General features: G+C 37.6%; 2 protein-coding genes across 2 annotated transcripts; one reads left to right on the top strand and one right to left on the bottom strand.

Moving 5' to 3' along the window:
- Window positions 1-370: 370 nt before the first annotated feature.
- Window positions 371-9,934, top strand: LOC112515114 (probable translation initiation factor eIF-2B subunit delta). Its single transcript, XM_025121780.1, has 7 exons — window positions 371-927; window positions 4,273-4,407; window positions 5,859-6,211; window positions 7,050-7,794; window positions 8,124-8,220; window positions 8,306-8,360; window positions 9,476-9,934. The coding sequence occupies exons 1-7, from the start codon at window positions 417-419 to the stop codon at window positions 9,536-9,538; spliced, it is 1,959 nt and encodes a 652-aa protein (XP_024977548.1). The 5' UTR covers window positions 371-416; the 3' UTR covers window positions 9,539-9,934.
- Window positions 9,935-11,065: 1,131 nt separating this feature from the next.
- On the bottom strand, window positions 11,066-14,249 carry LOC112515177 (probable inactive receptor kinase At1g48480). The gene is made up of 2 exons (XM_025121852.1): window positions 12,977-14,249; window positions 11,066-11,859 (listed from the first exon to the last, which is right to left on the bottom strand). Exons 1-2 carry the CDS (start codon window positions 14,247-14,249, stop codon window positions 11,246-11,248), a joined length of 1,887 nt encoding a protein of 628 aa, XP_024977620.1. The 3' UTR covers window positions 11,066-11,245.
- Between the last annotated feature and the right edge of the window lie 4,738 nt (window positions 14,250-18,987).

Here is an 18,987-nt window from a genome sequence, read left to right as displayed (position 1 = left end):
TTTATCATAAAACAGATAATTAGATTAAAGAAGCCATCACTGATCAGTAATCTTCAGTTTCAGATCTTCAATTCAAACACCTGATAATGCAGTGAACATTTAAAAACTTCTGATTTTATCCTTTACAGTTATACTTTGTCGTTGAGAGGTTAATCGAATCCGATCGACGAATGCGATCGAATCGAAAGAAGAAAATGAAAATGAAAAAAAAGAAAAAGAAAAAGAAAAAGAAAATGTTTTGTGTTTGATGATTCCAATGTTTATCCTCCTCATTTCAATTTTGAGATAGTTTCCAAAATTTCGTCCATCACTTGCCAAACACACCGTACAAATGTCCACTCAATCACTCTCCCTTCGCCTCCTCCTCCTTCATCCCCACACTAAACCCTAGAGACCCACCTCCATTCTGTCAATCAATGGATTCCCGCCGTGCCCCTCGCACCGTCATCGACCCCAAAGTCCGGCAAGTCGGTTTCTTTGCCCCACCTGATCGCTCTCAATCAGTACCCTTACTGCAAAACTCCAATTCCCCCCCATCGCCTCCATTATCAGACCTCTCCCCCTCCGGCAACTCACTCTCTCCGGTTATGATTCCACCTCCACGTCATCTCTCCGACCTCTCCTCCCGTGCCGTCCCAGTTGGATTCCCTCCGAATCGGTTGTTATCACCTCTTCATCGATTTTCCGGTGAATCCGTAATCCCTGTTGGCAGTTACAATCCATCGGAGTTTGCTTCTCCATCTGTTGGGGATTTTTTTGAGGAGAAGAATGCACAGTCGCCTGGTCCGCGACGGAGCCGTGGAGTTGGTGGTTCTGGGAAATTCGCGTCTTCTTTGCCCGCCGGTGGATTTGAGTTGCCTCCGGAAGTGAAACCGAAGAGCTTGACCACCGTTTCGGTTGTCAGCAATTTGCAACCTAATGTGACTGGTATGCAATGCAGGAACTTATTGTTAATCCTTTAATGACTGCTATTTGTGCATTGGTTTTGTAATCGTCTTACATTGTTCATTTCTACTGCCAATTGAGTGATCACTGCACTCGTTTTGCTCAATTCTAGGTCCTGCCAGCCTTTTGTGTAAAAGAGATTGCATATACCACTCAATTTCTTGAAATGACTTATTATTCATATGTGAAGACACTGCTGCTTTATCTTCAGGATTTAATTTTCACACACTATTAACATATGAATATTTGTACTACTTTGTTACACAAGTTTGGACTATGAAAGATATGCCCGTGTTTCTAATTCCCAAGTTCAAATTTCAATCTGAAATCATTCTCTTATATTTTTGTTGAGTGGAAATGGGATTAGAGTAGAAAAGTATGAGTATAAATAAAATATTTTGTGGCACTTAGGCCTCATTGTAGAACATTGCCTTGTTTTTTAATTCCAATAATTCCAAAAGAGCGGTTACGATTCTTTTAGTTTATTTTATGAATCTTTGAACATACAATCGGGTATTTTTCTTTTTGTGCAAAAGGCCGCTAGGATAACACTTGGGGTCTATTTAATCGTTTGCTCGTAGTTTTTATTTGATTTTTTAATTAATTTTTGTTTAATCTTTATTGGGGATATTACTTTGGTATTTTTCTGGTTTTGTTTGGGATTTGCCAGGTACTTTGTGTCAAAATCATGGACATGGATGAATATTGAATTTTTGTGGGTGGATAAATCAAGAAATATGATAATGGGTCAAAATTATGGATTACATGTGTGCCTTATTCATCTATAAATTTTTTATATTCAGTCGTTATCTAGTTTGCCTATCTAATTATTCTGTCATTAGTGTGCTATTTTGACTATGTGTGCATATCCAAACAATCAATTGCCATTATAAATTTGATGCAGTGAAAAATTATCGAAACCATTTCTCTTGACTCTCTAAGTTTATTATGTTCTTATATAAGATGTAGCGAACCTTAGCACACATTCACTTAAATTAGCGTATTTAACTCTTCCCACTTCCTCATTGGGTGTATATGCGAATTAGTAAATTTTAAGCCATTAGAATCCATCACATCACTTCTATATTTGTAACATTGTATGGTTGACCTTACAAGGTAAAAAGTTGACCTTTTAAGGTACATTTTAGCACATCCTTCAAAAACTTCATGGAGCCTATCACTACATTTTTGCCGAATTTGTATGGATTTTGCTATGATCATTTGGAGCAAAGGCACCTTTGTTTGTCAATATGCTTAGTAACATTAACTATTGCAAATGTGAATTCACGGGTGTTCTCATAAATTGTAGATTTGTAATCTGCCCAATTATATTTGTTTACACATATTGATCCCTTGATTATCTTTCTTTTTGTTCGCTTTCTGATATTACCAGTTTTGTAAGTCAACATCTTTTTCTTTGTTGCTAAAGTCGACATGCTGTATGTGTATTTTCTAAGAACATGGTGAAAGTTAGTTTGGATTGCATTTAGTTTAAATTGGCTGAAGCTTCGTTTAGAATATCGTCATTGCCATCGGTTTTACTACTTTTGACTTGTTAATCTTCTCTCGCATCTTTCATGTTTGACCAGCATTTATGATTTTCCTTCTTTATCATTACCCATAAATTGGTTTGAATTCTGAGTTTTGCATAGTCTAACGGAAGGAGAAGAATTTTTTTTTCTGCATTAAATGCATTTTGATCATTGTTTCATGACTATGGTGTTTTTGATTTTAACTCCAAGAAAACACTCCCAACCCTTGTGTCCTCAGCGCAGAATCTTGTAAACCCTAGACCCTTCAAGAGTCTGCGATGGGATCGCTTCCCCCAACTCGTGAGGCTTTTCTCCCAAAAGTTCGGCATGTTGGGTTCTTTGTCTCTTCAGACAACTCAAAGTTGGAGACAAATGTCCCTTCATCTTCATCCTTGTTATCCGAACTCTCGTTTGAAAATTCCCGCTCTCCTGTGATGATCCTCCCCATTCGTCCCTTTTCCGCCCTGCCCTGTTCTTCTGGTGAATTTTGTCCGATCGACTCCAATGGCAGGAGCCATCTCTTGGATTCTAAATCTTCGGATACCTCACAATTGGAGACAAATGTTCCTTTATCTGAAATCCCGTTTGAAAATTCCGGCACTCCTGTGACGATCCTTCCCATTCGTCCATTTTCAGCCCTGCCCTGTTCTTCTGATGAAATTTGTCTGATTGATTCCAATGGCAGCAACCATCTTTTGGATTCTAAATCTTCGGATTTGGGGATCTTCAATAAGGTTCAGAAAATGGGTCAATTACTTGAAGAAGTTAACACTGGGAATTTTGTTTCCTCTCCACCTCCTGGTGGATTTGACTCGGAGTTGGTGAAACCAACCACTACATCTATGAGTAGTTTGACTCTGTCAACAATGATCAATGGTGCAATTGGTATGAAGATTTGTGCATTTATATTTATTTTTAAACCTTTAAAGGGAAATAATACATTGATCACGTACTCCAAGAGGCCACTGGAATATAAATAATTTATGTAGGATCATTAAAGAATTCAATTAATAGAAACTTGTAGATCGTTGTCACGTGATTGGTATTTTTAAGTATCGATTAGGCTAGAATGAATGCACCATAATGTAAAATTACCAAACCAAGAAGTCTGGTTTGCGAATCTTATATGTTTTGAATTGAGATATGGGATGTGGGAGGGAATTCAAGTTTGGGTTCATTTTGTAAGGCATGGGATGTTGTAAGGCATTAGCAGTCAATTCTTTTTGGCAGTAAGCATATATACTGAGTTCTTGTCTGTCTTCCATTAAATGTAAAATATCTAAGCATTTTCTTGTGTTTTGTATCGACTTACTAAATCAACAATTGGCAAATTAGGGGCTGTTTGGTTGGTTTTCATTAAGTCTTGTATGTATAAAGTTGTCTGTGTGGATTAATCTGTCTACATAGATTGGAAAGGTTTTTGTGATGGAAGGAGCTCATTTTTATTTGGGAGGGGCAGGTTTGGGAAAAACCTGGCTTTCTGCATAAAGATCCCCCTAGAAGCGTATTGAATAAGTCACTTTATATCGAGTCACTGCCAAATAGTCATCTATAGCTGACCGATAGATTGTGAGTCCCATTAAGCTCATTAAGCTGCTAATAAAACGTCATCTATAGTACATTGAAACCATATTTTTGTTTGACTTGGTCAACTTCTTGTTAGATGCTATTGAAAGGGATGATTTGCTGTTTGTGTTGAAAATTTGAAATTGTGCTTGAAACAATGTAACGTCTGCCATGTTTTGTTATTCTTGATTTGGTTTTGTGACTAACAGATGGTTACCTACGTTCTCAGAAAAGGTTGGAGAACAATCAAACGAGTCTCAGGATGGACGTGGTGCAAACTCGAAGCCATTGAAGGAGAAAACATCAAAGGCTGAAAGGCGTGCTCTTCAGGAGGCTCAACGAGCTGCAAAAGCTGCTGCAAAAGGTGACTAACTTTTATATCTCATGAATACAACTATGAACTATTGTGGAGTTACCTCATTGGAACTCGTTTAAGTGTCTCTCTCTCTTACCATGAGAGTCCAAGAGTCGGCATTTCAATATTTCTTCTATTAATTTATTGGAAGTTGGGACCCATCCATATGATCCTTTAATATCAGATTGTGAATGGTTGGATACGCCCCTTCTACCCCATTTGTGCATTTCTCACATTGTGAACTCTGAACAAGATTCCCCTTTTAAGAATTCATGCATTCTAAAAATCAATATATATAGGGTCAGTTTCATGGGAAAAACGCAAAAAGATGGAAGGTTGAGGAACATTCTAATAACCATTCATCTGAACTGTATGCACATATGCATACTAGTAATTTGTCTGGTATGCACATGTGCATACAATATAGATTAATGGTTATTAGGGTGCACCTCAGTTTTTCATTTGACCCTATATATTGTTTTGATGTCTGAACAACAGTGGGAACTATATATGCATTAGATGATTTGGTTGAAGAAATAGCTATAGATTTTCACTTCTATTTAATTGCTATTGATTCATGTACATTTTTATTACTGTTTTGGTCTAATTCTTGGCACATAATTATGTTTAGAGTTCCACTCTGCAAGAACCCCGAATCATTCTCTTGAAGCTCATCCTCTTCATCATAAATGATCCGCTCTTTTTTGGCTTACTTTTAGCCACCTAAGGCTTTTCCACAAAGTGGTGACAAAACCTCCAACTTTCGTCTCTGTTCGACCAGTCGGTCTCACAGTCAGGCAGGCTTACCACTTTGTGGAAAAGCCTTAGGTATGTGTTAATACGATATATAAGGACTTTTACTCTAGGCAAGCAGGTAAACTATATTGTCCTAGAGGCTTTCTTTAAAGCATCAATAGCTTAAGTTTTCAGCACTTTACTGCGAAACGTCCTTTACTGAAGGGCAGGCACCAAGAATTACTCACTTCATTATTTCAAGTTTTGGATCGAACTAATCCATTGACACAAATAGTTCATGAGACCCCCACTTGGGGCCCACTAGAAGAAAAACCTAAATGCATATTCCATATGTCCCACAAGAGCTGCAACTCTCTTTTTTTCCTGGTGTAGGTCTATATTTCTTTGCTACCTTTCTCGTAATTTTTGTTTTGCAAACCCGCGATTTTCCCGGAAACAGCCTCTCTACCCTTTCAGATGGAAGTAAGGCCTGTGTACATCTTACCCTCTCCAGACCCTACCTCTACGGTGGATTTACTGGGCCTGTTCGGTTTGGTGTGGTTTGTTTTGTATTGTCAACTATTGGTTCTTCACTTCCTATATTAATGTAGAAAATATATACTTTTTTTTATCTTTCTATATCTTATGATAATCTTATTTTGACCAAGAATCCCATCAAGCATTCACCTTTATTTCACACATGATATTTATTTTTCTTTCTCCAGCGGAAGGAAATGCTGGTTCTGGGGTAGCGAACTCAGTGAACACGAAAGCTGGAAAAGCCTCCAAGGCTCCTGTTCAAAAGAAAGATAACGTCTCCGTGGCAGCTTCTGAAAAAAGGGGAGGTGAGCGGATGACAGATAAGGATAGAAAGAAAGACGTCCCTCATCCACGAATGCAGTTTGATGATACAAGTCGTGTGGAGAAAGCTAAAAAGCGTGCAGTCGTGAAACAAACCGAGGTCAGGAACAGAGTCGAGCTTTTTAGGCATCTGCCTCAATATGAACATGGAACAAGGCTTCCTGATCTTGAAAAAAAGTTCTTTCGGCTCAATTCGGTTCACCCGGCGGTTTACAAGGTACTTTTTAGGAACTTCATTGTGTTTCATACCCGCAAAATATCATACATGCTAATCAATTTATTCTATCCGTCCCAAAATAAACGTCTACAGTGAAAAAGGTACACAGTTTCTGAAGGCTGTGATTATTACACTTTTTTGATTAACTAAATGACAATTTTCTTCTTAATAATAGCGGGAGTAATGAATTTCTCAGTCTCATAATTAAGGGTAAAATTGGAAATAAGTAGATATTTACTTTTAAAATAAGCTAGCTTAGTATTTGAGCTTATTGAAAAAGCTCTGTTTTGTAACCCATAAGCTAGTTTTTTAGAAAAACTACTTTAGATAACTTTACAATGAACTTCAGGGGCTTTTTCTCACTTTTTTTTTTCTTCCAATTATGCCCCTTAGGTTAGAAATGAATAAACATGCCCTTTTAGGTCATTTCACATTAGCCGGTTTTACTCCCTCCGTCAGGAAATGAATGTCCACAACAGAAAAGGCACACGGTTTTAGAAATGTGTAATTATTACACTTTTATTTAACTAAATGACAATTTTACCTCTTAATAACAAAGGGAATAATGAATTTTTTCATCTCATAAGTAAGGGTAGAATTGGAAAGTGTGGCATTTACTTTTGAAAATGGACACTTACTTCGGGACAAACTAAAATAGAAATGTATACACTTAAGTTTGGGACAGAGCAGAGGGAGCATCAAACATGATAGTTTATCGGCTAATAGTTAACTTATCTGTCAACAGCTAGCTTATCAGCTAGTTTGCCAAGCCTCTCCTATTTGGTGACGATCTTTCTTTAAATCCAGCTGATCTGACTAATGGATTTGACGATTTTAGGTTGGCTTAAGATATTTGGCGGGTGATATATCGGGTGGAAACGCTCGTTGTATTGCAATGCTTCAAGCATTTCAAGAGTCGATTATGGAGTACTCACCACCAAAAGAGAAGGCTCTTAACCGGGACTTGACCGCAAAACTGAATAGCTATGTCTCATTTTTGATCGAGTGCCGCCCTCTTTCAATCAGCATGGGAAATGCAATCAAGTTCGTTAAATCTCGAATAGCCAATCTTCCCTTAACTCTATCTGAATCAGAAGCGAAAACAAACCTCCTGTCTGAAATCAATAAGTTCATTAACGAAAAAATCATTCTGGCCGACAAGGTGATAGTACAACATGCTGTGACGAAAGTCAGGGACGGTGATGTTCTTCTTACTTACGGATCCTCTTCGGCTGTCGAGATGATACTATTGCATGCCCATGAGCTCGGCAAAAAGTTCCGTGTGGTGATAGTGGATGCACGCCCAAAACTCGAAGGGCGATTATTGCTCCGTAGGCTTTTGGGAAAGGGTATCAGCTGCACTTATGTTCATTTAAACGGCGTTTCTTATATCATGAGTCAAGTTACTCGGGTTTTTCTCGGGGCTTCATCGGTGTTGGCAAACGGAACGGTTTATTCGAGGGTCGGGACTGCGTGTGTTGCTATGGTAGCTAATGCCTGTGGTGTTCCTGTTATCGTATGCTGTGAAGCGTATAAATTTCATGAAAGAGTGCAGCTTGATTCAATTTGTTGCAACGAACTCGGTATGTTTCTTAAACTTGTTTGTGCTACAATTCGTTACTCCTTCCGTCCCAAATCAGATGTCTACAATGACAATTTTACCCTTAACAGAGGGGGTTAATTAATTTCTCCATCTTGTAAACAAGGGTAGAATTGGAAAGTAAGACACTTTTCAAAGTGGACCCTTATTTTGGGACGGAGTGAGTATTACTTAAATTCTGTTGTATGGGTCTCGGAAACAACCTCACTGTCTCTTGGAATTAACCCTAAGACCCGACATTTGGGTGAGATATATTGGATTTGTGCGGTTTGATCTGGTTTTAAGTTTTATTGTATTAAAAATAAATGGCAGGGGATCCGGATGCCATTTTGAAAGTCCAAGGGAGGGAGGAGATAAACGATTTGAAGGATATCGCGAATGATGAAAATCTGCAAGTTCTTAATTTGACGTAAGCTTGACCCATCATTAAAGTTGAATTTACGTGCAATAGATCAAGTCATTTGATGTTTTTATGTTTTGTCCCAATGAAACAGGTACGATGCAACGCCATCGGATTATGTTTCGATGATTATAACGGATTATGGCATGGTGAGTTTTTAAAATTCATGTTCCAATATCAAACACTCATCCCTCTGTTGGAGTCTTACATTGGCTAGACATGGGTCATTATATTAATATATATATATATATATATATTTATGTACAGAAACCACCTCTCTTTATGAGTGCCCTTTAAAAAAGATTCAAAGGTGTTTCGCATATCCTAACATGAGATTAGACCCTAGCTCCACCACATCTAGGGACTCGATACACTCTTCCACCTTTGTTCTAGAGGCACCCCAACATGTGTTTGAGGGGGCGTGTTGAAGTCTCAGATCACATTGGCTAGACGCCTAGTACATACCATCAAACCCACACACATACACATTTATGGGGGTTGCTATTCATACTCCCTCCTAACTCATGTACCACCTCGTTTATTACCCCTTCTCCTCACTCACGTACCCCCTTATAGGAGGGGGTATGAATAGAATACACCATATATATATATATATATATATATATATATAAATGTAGATATAGATATAAATGAAGCATCGTGTGAGAATAAGAGGTGAGAAGCATAGCAAGGGATTTGGACTCTTGATCACTTTTAATCTCACTCCCACCCCATGAATTGCGCTTATCACAGGAATTGATCTGATGCACCTCGATGCACTGCATTAGTGTTGATCATCAATTAGGATTGATCCAAGGGCGGAGATCCCTTCTTACCCTTTTCACCATAACTTCCATTCTCACGAGAACCCATATATATAGGGGAATAATAAAATCAGAACTCCATACGGAGAACTTTCACTTTTAGGGCATTGTTTCACATGACTTTTTTTCATTCATGGCTAGGATTGAAGGTACTGATTAACAAATATTTGTTTCGCAATGTGTTTATTTCATATATATTTGTTTCACATTGCAAACCTTCTCTACTATATATTATTTTGCTTCACAAACACGTCAAAGAAGTTTCACATTGTGAAACAAATATACGTTAATAAATATCTCAAACCCTAGCCTTAATTCAAAAAGGATCCACATATCCTAACATCCGGTACCAGTACATGTGTCGAGTGTCCTTTCTCCTTTTGTTTTCCTTGCATTGTTTTGGGATCTCATTTAGTTTTTGTTTATTTTCATCTGTTCAGATACCTCCAACAAGTGTCCCGGTGATTGTTCGAGAATTTCGCAAGGATCAGATATTGATATAATGAGCGTGGTTAAACGGGATGGTATTCGAGAATGAGACTTCATTTTTTTCTCGGGAAATGTCTGGTTTTGTAGCTTCTTCGTTTTTTAGTTGTTGGTCGTGTCGAGATACAACCGACTCAGTGCAGAGCGCGAATTTCCGCCTCTCCGAGCCTTTTGGTGGTTTTTGAGTCTTGTTTGTCCCCAGGGGTTTATACTGGGGGTGGGGGATTTTTGTTGTTGTTGTTTTGGTGATTTATGATGTCCTACAAAAGGGATAGGGATAGGGATAGAGATGGTTTTTTATGGAGAATTTGCTGCAAACCTTTTTGGTGGTCAACTTATTTTGAAATCTTAAGTGTCATCATAACCACCCATTTTGTTTGAGGCCATCTTGAAGCCGTTGGATGACCAAACATAAACTGGAGAAATATTGCAACTATTGCAGATTTTTGGATTTCTCTGAAGTTTTAGTGTTCAGTGTTTTGGTGTAAAAGTTTGGTCATTTAGTGGCTCCAAGGTGGGCAAAATTGGATCGGACCGGGTTCTTTTAACGAAAAATCCTAGTGATTGTTGTAACTGGTTCGTAAGGCCCGGTTATTTTTTACTAGATTTTGAATTTTTTTGAATGTATTTTAATGTTTTTTAAAAGGAAAAAACTAAGATTTTGTTGTTTTTAAAATTATTAAAATTGTGTTTTAAATCAACTTGTTCTTAGATATTGATTGATTCAAATGTTTGTTATTTTATTTACTAAATACAAATATTGTATTTGCTAACCACTAAAAACGGCTATGGACCTGATAATCGGTCTATTTGAAAATCTTATCCAGTAAGAGATAAGGCAAGGAACGAGTCTTAGGAGCTATTTACGAAACTCTTATTGTGTAACTGCTTATTGGGGGTCACTTACCTTACCGGTAAGCATGACAAGGAACGGGAATCCTACCCGATAAGTGATAAATAAGACTCTTACCCGATAAGTGCTTATTGGGTAAAAAATGCTTACCGCAATTCATTTTGATGGTCAAAAATGTTACCTGATGCGGTAAGCGACTTTTTTAGATAAGCGTTTACCCGGTAAGCGTATGGTAAGCAACCCCTTACCCAGTAAATAAGGGTGACGATCTTACTAGTACATTTTGATGGCCACCTATTTTACTTTGTAAAATTAGTAAGAACGATGACTCTTACCTGATAAGCGTTTTAGTAAATGGCTCTTTGTCTCTACAAGGAGCCTTTGCTATTGATGATGTCCACAAATTACGTAGTTACTTGCTCGCTATTCGTCATTTGATGTGGAATTGTGAGTCGTTATGAGTTATATTCGTCATGTGGCATTGAGAGTTTTTATGCACGCATTTGGTACACGGGACATAACAAGTTGTCCCAAAAATAGGTGGAACAAAAAAAAGGACAAAATTAGTAAATTAACAAACTACCGATTGATTTTAGTTTAAAACCCTAAAACCGTTCACGGCTCTTTTATTATTGCCCATGTCACCCACAAACACGATACATCCTATGAGTCGATAAAAGAAACTACGATCGAGTGTCATTAATATCTTTATTCCGATAACCAATTTCTATTACAATTTTACTCGTACAAGAGAAAGAATGTTGATCTTAGAACGAAAAAATAACTTCACGAATGTTGATCTTAGAATCGTCAAGCCGAAAAAAAAATGCACAAATCGACGTGTATAATGAACAAAGAACGAAAAATAACTTCAAGAATCGCTGACGGTGTCGCTGGGCGGTGTGCGGTCTTGTTGCGATCCGCTTGAATGACAAATCTCTTCGATCTGATTACTCACTTCCGCCATCGATGGCCTCTTATCAGGGTACTGAGCCGAACAATTGATCGCCAGTTGTAATAACTGAACCATATCATCTTCGACATTTTGATCCCTGAGCAACTCGAGGTCAAAAACCTCGGAAGTCCACTCTTCTCGGACCACCGATTGGACCCACCGTGGGAGGTCGACCCCTTCGTCGTTCAAGAGGGCATGGGTCGGAGCTTTACCCGTTAGTAGCTCCAATAGCAAGACTCCAAAGCTGTAAACATCCGCTTTCTGGGAAACTTTGCGGATGTCCGTCACCTCCGGTGCACGATAGCCGTCCACACGGGTCGGGGTGGCGTTGGGACCCACGAGTTGGGCGAGGCCGAAGTCTGACACACGGGATTCGTACGACGGAGTCAATAGGACATTTGACGATTTTATGTTGCCGTGGGACACTTTTGCCCCTTGCGAGTGAAGATAAGCGATTCCACGGGCAGCTCCAAGGGCAATCATGGATCGCATTTCCCAGTTCAATGGCATTCTACCGGCACCTCTGTTACCTAAACAACAAAAACGAGATACATTTTGACTTTTTCAGTCAAATCCGCTCCAACATTAACCAAACACAAAATAAATTGGATTCTAACCGATTTAAAACCAACATTATTCTATAAAATTTCTCCAAAACTCGAATAATTCTTATCAAGTTGGACAATCGTAGGTGTTCAGGCCAGCTTGCACGCAACTCAGTCTGGTGGCATGAAGGGACTTTGTGATTTGAACCGGTTAACTTTTATGGCATGTTTGGTATAGAGTTGGGCAACAATGAGATAGGCGGGCGAAAAAACTATGGTAGGTTTTGAAGTTCTAATTTAACAAAGGGTAGTTTAGTAATTTACATACCGCTCATTCATGCCCGGTACCAGTCTAATTGTGGTACCAAATGTGAGACAACAACTCTCTTTCTCTGGCATTAAAAATGCAAGCCTAAAAAACAAACTCAATGTCTTACCGGTTAAGCTACCCATTCAAATCTTATCAAGTTCAGTGTCAGAAGTCAACCATTTTGAACAGTGTATGTTTCTAAAAAAGGCAAGTGTACAGAATGGGAATATGATATGAAACAAAAAAACATGGGGAAATGGACAAAAATAGACATTCATTTTATAAGCCACCTTTTAAACAGATTTAGCCCGAAATTAAGCAAATGGCATCAAAAAACTTGTGTAATCCACTTTTCGAACTTAAAAAATAGGAAAAATGGCAAATATAGGGGGTCTAATTCGGCACTAAACAACAACACTTGCGTGATGCCCATTTTTCCTCGTTATTTTAATCCGAAAACTGGATTACGCAAGTTGAATAATGTTATTTGCATAATTTCCGGCTATATTCGTAAATAAGTGGCTATAAAGCGAATTGAATGGTCCAAAAAGGGCAAAATTTAAATTCTTGATTCACCAAAAATGGCAGATCCAGCAACCTCAGAAGATATGAACCCATAATTAGATCAAAGATCTGAGTTAACCCACAATCTGATTCAATTTTGACTAACCAGATTCAAGATTCATGATTCGCTAGAAACTAATTCCTTGAAAAACATGAAATTAAGCTGCATTTTGATCGGAAAAAACAAGACGAAAAGCATGAAAATGGAAGTTAGAAATGGTGATTTACCATGTAAAAGAGCAGAGAGGCTTCCGGTGGGAATGTAATCACAAACAAGAAGCTTTTCTTCGCCATTGAAATAGTAAGCTCTTAATGGAAGCAAATTCTCATGATCCATTCTTCCAACACTTTCGATTTTCTCTCTGAATTCTTTCTCCGCCATTGTTACATCCTTTAACCTTTTCACGGCCACCGTGAAACCCACCTCCAACACCGCCTTGTACGCCGTCCCAAACGTCCCTTTCCCCAAAACCTCCGCCGATGCCCGGAGCAAATCCTCCAAATCAAACTTGCCTATTTTGTTTTTCCCCATAAACACTAACTTCTTATTAACTTCACCGGATTTCCCCTTTGCACCGCCACCGCCCACCGCCGCCGTCAACGACGGAAAACCACTGCTCGAACTGTCGGCGGGTATTTCAATCTCTACTTGCTTCACTTCGCTCAGATCCTTCGTTTTTATCTCATCCTTTTGCTTCCTCTTCTTGCAACACAAAAAGAATAAAATCAGTAAAATTAACAACACACCCAGCAACGATCCGATGACAATTCCGGCAATGGCACCGCCGGAGAGCTTATCGGATGAACTAGACCCGGTTTCTGACCCGTTACAAGATACAAGAGGTCCGCCGCAGAGAGAGTTCCCGGAGAAAGCAGATTCAGGGAAACCCACAAATTTCGATGGAATTCCACCGGTTAATTGATTATTCGAAACATTGAAGAGAGCGATTGAAGGTCGATTTAGATCCGGAATTGAACCCGATAAAGCATTGTTCTCTAGATACAAAGTAGCTAAACGGGTCAAATTCCCAATCGAAGAGGGAATGTTGCCGGAGAAGTTATTACTGGCGAAACTAACACGAACCAGATTTCCGAGCGGCGAAAATAAATCAGGTATGGGACCGGAGAAGAGGTTGTTTTGTAAGTAAAGGTTTCGGAGGTTAACAAGAGAGAAGATATCAGTTGGAAGCTGACCGGAGAGAGCGTTATACCGGAGACTTAGAGTGGTGAGTTGGGTTAAGTTTCCGAGTGTATTTAATGGAAGTTCTCCGGAGAGACCCATTCCGGGGAAATGAAGCTCGACGACACGGTTTGTGGTGTTGTCACAAACGACTCCTGGCCAAGTGCATGGTGTCGAGGGTTGTGAGATGTTCCAGAGGATGGATCGACCGCCAACGGAGGAGCGAATGGCAAGGATGGCTAAACGGTCGCCGGCGAGGTCTGGTTTCACGCCGGCGAGGAGGAATGAGAAGAAGAAGAAGAAGAAAGGAGCGTATTTCATGGTGTGAGAGAGAGAGAGAGAGAGAGAGAGAGAAGAGTGATGACAGTGGGTATAAAAAGTCTCGCTCAAACTGTCAACATGAAATTATTATTATTATTGAAAAAAATAAAATTATTTTATTTAAAATATAAAAAAAACGGTAATATTATTTGGTGACGGTGGGTTGACCCGTACCCAAGTGGGTACCCGGTTTGTTTGTCCAATATGGTGAATTATTAACTTGCTAAATATTTTTCTGAATAAATAAAGTATAGAATTTTTAGAAATTGATTATTTAAATTCTGAAAAATACATTTAACCGGTTAGGATTATCTTTAAAGTAAGAAAAAACAATAGTTGGTTTTACTCTTCTTAAACCCTACTTTATTCGCTCTCCATCACTGCATCATCATTGTTGGTCTTGTCATCGTTCTCCCTTTTTTTTATTGTTTATCTTGTTTTTCGGTTCTTTTTTTTAAATGCATCAATAAAAACCAAATAAAAAGAACAACCGAGTTATCGAAACCAGAGCAAACAAATAAAAGCATACCCACCATCTATAAGGCATAAAAAGGAGGGAAGTAGCAAAACCGAAACCAAACAAAAATCTCACGCACAGGGCTTTTGAGACAGTGAAAAGATAAACAAAAAGAGGTCGAAACGACCAATAAGAAACAATTAACCGGGAGAAGCCGGATATAGCACCACAAAATCCAAGACCTATCAAAATCGTTAACACGATGAGGAAGCCGACGAAATGTTGCAAGTTGGATCTCGAACAATCACCATCCTCACACAAGCTACCAAACACGAGTTTATTTCGAGAATTCTGAATCTATAAGAAAGAAATCCAAATAACGGTTGTCCATCTGTTTTGCTCAAAGGATAATGTAGGGGGGGGGGGGACTCGGCCAAAGCCAACACATTTGCAACTGAGGCTAAATGTGGAGGCAAATAAATTGTTAGGACTAAAATAATCCTAAGTATTAGAAAGTTTTATAAAGGCAATTACCTTGTATTGTATTGTAACATCTTGTATTTGAGCTGAAGGGCATTGGGTTTTACATGTAAATTTTACCTATAAATAGGTGACATGGGCTTAGATTAGCAAGTTGTTCATTCTGTAATCTTCACATGAAAGTCACATAGTGTGTTTGAGAGCTTTGTACGTTTATTGTTTTCATGAACAAAGTAATAGGCCGGTTCATCATGTTCATGTTCATGTTATAATCTTTCAATCTTCATCTTAATTCTTGAATTGTTGTTGGATCTGGGATCCACAATTGGTATCAGAGCATAATCGATTCATTCTAATTAATACAATCATATTTTCTACAAGTAATGTTTCTGTTTTTGGCTATGGAATTGTACTCACATGAACATAGCTTCCTGTTCGACTTTTTTGAGCTTAAATTGATCAAATTCACCATGTTTTTAAGTGTTTTAATCAAATTCGTGCCAAAGGATTTGCATTTTGAATTCAAACCTATATTGATCATCAATTTTGGTGTTTATTTAAAATATTTTGGATTTTTGATGATTGGTAGTCGAACTGTGCTTTGATATTGTCAGATCCATTTTCATCGCTCGTTGAATGTTTTTATTGAGAGATAAGGGGTGTTCATCGCCCAATGAAGATTCAAAGCTATTTTAAGTGATATATAGATGTTCATCGGCCAAAGGATTGATTTTTGTAACCTGGTATTGCAAACTGTGTTGAGCGACGTATTTTTGACTTGGATGAATTTTTGGCTAAGTGTTGAGAGATAACCTTAGTAATCACTCAAAGCACTGATCGGTGAAACATGTTCATCGTCCAAGTCTGTGGCTTAATGTTTCAATCCGCTCAACGTGCTGAGCGATAAGGTCCTTATCACCCAACACACCAGGCGATGAAAAGTTGTTTGGTGGGCAATGACCTTATCTTAACAGTTTGCCTTGTTACTTATCATGTGCGATAAAGTGTTGCCCAATGAATTACCAATCCGCTCAAAGCTTCAAACGATGAACCTTATATATTGAGCGATAAAAGGAAGTTGATATATCAGCCCAAGGCATGAGCAATTTCATTGCTCATCGTCCAGGGTGTGGGCGATATAAAGGAGTTCATGGTGTATCCGCCTAAGGCATAAATGATGAGCATTTGGGTGATATAAAGGAGTTCATGGTGTATCCGCCTAAGGCATGGGCGATAAGATGCCAAAATCAATGCTCATACATCACATGGGTATTTATTCATCGATTCTCTTTGTACTTAATTAGTGTGCTTAATAGATTATTGCCCTTAAGAGTATCAAACAACAACTTTGTAAAATATTGACTTTTCAAGTCAAATTTTGACTTTTTGGTCAACCATTTTTTAGGTTAATGATTAAAGCCGGATTTGAAAGTATTTTAGAATTGTTTGATTGGTTTTGGTATTTGATTGGACTAGTCAGAGTTTGAGTATCTACAATCGTTAATCTGGAGTTTTTCTACAAGAGACTAGACCATTGAGTGTCTTCACTCATTTCTTTTGACCTGATCAATCAGAAGTTTTGAAGGTTTGCAATCAGTGTTCTGGAAATTATCAGATCTTTGAGTGTTCTCACTCATTCTTCTAACTTGATCAATTAGAGGTTTGATAGTCTACAATAATTGTTCTGAGGCTATGGTTGTGATATAGAGTTCCGACTTCCGAGTGCCTATAATCATTCTTATGGCTAGGAATTTTGAATCTGATTCTGGTTATTCAGTTTTCTGAAAGTTTAAAGAAAACCGAATTATCTGTTTGGTTGACTTGATGTTCTTGAAGTTATGTTCTTAATGTTGATACTTCTCTCCAGTTCTTAATATCAGTGGTATTTGCTTTGGTATTTCAAGCTAATGTTGTTACCCCAATTTGTGAGCTTACCAAGATCAAGTTCTTAAGCTGGATGCTTATTCAACTCATGGTTCACTGAAAGATTCTTTGTCATAAGACTATTGCACTGGAATGTCAGTAACTCACACTATTATCTATCCACATAGTTGGATGAATTAGTTGCTTGTGGGTCAACAATAATTCTAAGGTTACGGACTGTGTTGAGTTGTCTGCAGTTATAGTTGTACTTTGTGCAATTAGTGGTGTTGAACTTACATTGGATCTTATCTTAAAGTTAAAATTGAAGAGTAAGAGCTTTATTTAGGGGGAAGCTTGAAGATTTCATCAACATCGGGCACACCAAGTTTTTCTTAAAGACAGCAGGGGGGAGAAGACCTGAAGGTTTCAAGAGATGCTTGCATTATAAAACTTTGGGGGGAGATTGTTAGGACTAAAATAGTCCCAAGTATTAGAAAGTTTATAAAGGAAATTACCTTGTATTTTATTGTAATATCATGTATTTGGGCTTAGATTAGCAAGTTTGTCATTATGTAATCTTCACATGAGAGTCGCATAGTGTGTTTGAGAGCTTTGTACGTATACTATTTTCATGAATAAAGTAATCGGCCGGTTCATCATATTCATGTTCATCTTATAATCTCTCAATCTTCATCTTAATTCTTGAATTGATGTTAGATTTGGGATCCACATAAACCCCACCACTAAAGAATCTTAGCACACAATGACAACACCGCAAGGCAGCCTGCAAAGCAATGATCCACCAATTCAGCGTCGCTACTGCATTGAGGGCAAAACACCGAGTTAAGGTCAATCCTCATTTGGTCAAAAACGAGCATGAACTAGAATTATTCCAAGCTTCAACCACCAAATGAAAATACAAATTCTGCAACGAAACGGACTTGTTCCAAATAGTAGGCACAAAACCTGTCGAAAGAACATAAAATGAAGAGTCAACCAAATCCTTAATGTACTTTAATATTAAATTGCAGTAAAAGAGGGATAATCAAAAGAAAAATAAAACATATCAAAAAGAGGGAGATCGACAACAAGGTCCAATGACGACGATGAGCATTATGGAGAACGAATGACGAATGGGCAGCGATGGTGTTAAGGGAGAGGGATGCCATTAGGTGTGAGTAATTTGAATGACGTAAAGTTTGAGAACGATAAAACGGATTTGATTTTACTTTAAAACATTTCTAGCCGGTTACAATAATTGTTTTAGGTTAAAAAAATGCAAATAACAAATTTATAAAAGTTCGATGACTTATTTATTCAAAAAAAATCAAGGAGTTAGTCATTTAAAATAAAAAAAGCTTAATAGTTTATTTACTAAAAGAAGTCTCGTTTAAAGTAAATTATTGGAACATTATTTAAAGTAATATTTAAATAAACTTTGGGAATTTCTTTTTGTATTTTTTGTAATTATGCCAATGTATTGTTAAACCTTAATATTTGTAATTATTAATTTATAAGTAATACTAACGTTAGATTATTAATTCATATTTTTGTGCCATTATTGATAATCTTAATTATTATTATTTTTCAATATATTAAATCGATAAAAAATTAAATATACCAATTCTTACAAATTAAATTATATTATTTTTCATGTATTTAATTCAATTATTAATTACTATTTTTAAAAAAATTATGAATTAACTTAGACATAAGAATTGTTGTGTAACAATTAATTAAAATGATCAATTAGTTAATTTAGTTTATATGTTTCCTAAAGTTCGTATTTGGTTACACAAACGGGAGTATGATGTTATGTATGTGTGTATGTAGGGTTGTAAACGAACCGAACGTTCAGCGAACCGTTCGTGAACCGTTCGGCGGAAAGTTCGTTTATGTTCGTTTATTTAATAAATGAACGAACATGAACAATTTTTT

The sequence above is a fragment of the Cynara cardunculus genome (assembly GCF_001531365.2).
Source record: "Cynara cardunculus var. scolymus isolate 2C chromosome LG 7, CcrdV1, whole genome shotgun sequence".
NCBI lineage: Eukaryota > Viridiplantae > Streptophyta > Magnoliopsida > Asterales > Asteraceae > Cynara > Cynara cardunculus.
The sequence above is the reverse complement of the archived record's forward strand: the minus strand, read 5'-3'. Positions and strand labels throughout refer to the sequence as shown.

Bases quoted from the DNA above. Each gene is read 5' to 3' on its own strand.
- LOC112515114 (XM_025121780.1), top strand. From the start codon at position 417: ATGGATTCCCGCCGTGCCCCTCGCACCGTCATCGACCCCAAAGTCCGG. The intron at 928-4,272 runs GTATGCAATGCA...CTACGTTCTCAG, and splicing joins TTTGCAACCTAATGTGACTG to AAAAGGTTGGAGAACAATCA. The intron at 4,408-5,858 runs GTGACTAACTTT...TTCTTTCTCCAG, and splicing joins TGCAAAAGCTGCTGCAAAAG to CGGAAGGAAATGCTGGTTCT.
- LOC112515177 (XM_025121852.1), bottom strand. From the start codon at position 14,249: ATGAAATACGCTCCTTTCTTCTTCTTCTTCTTCTCATTCCTCCTCGCC. The intron at 11,860-12,976 runs GTAAATCACCAT...TTTGTTGTTTAG, and splicing joins CCTCTCTGCTCTTTTACATG to GTAACAGAGGTGCCGGTAGA.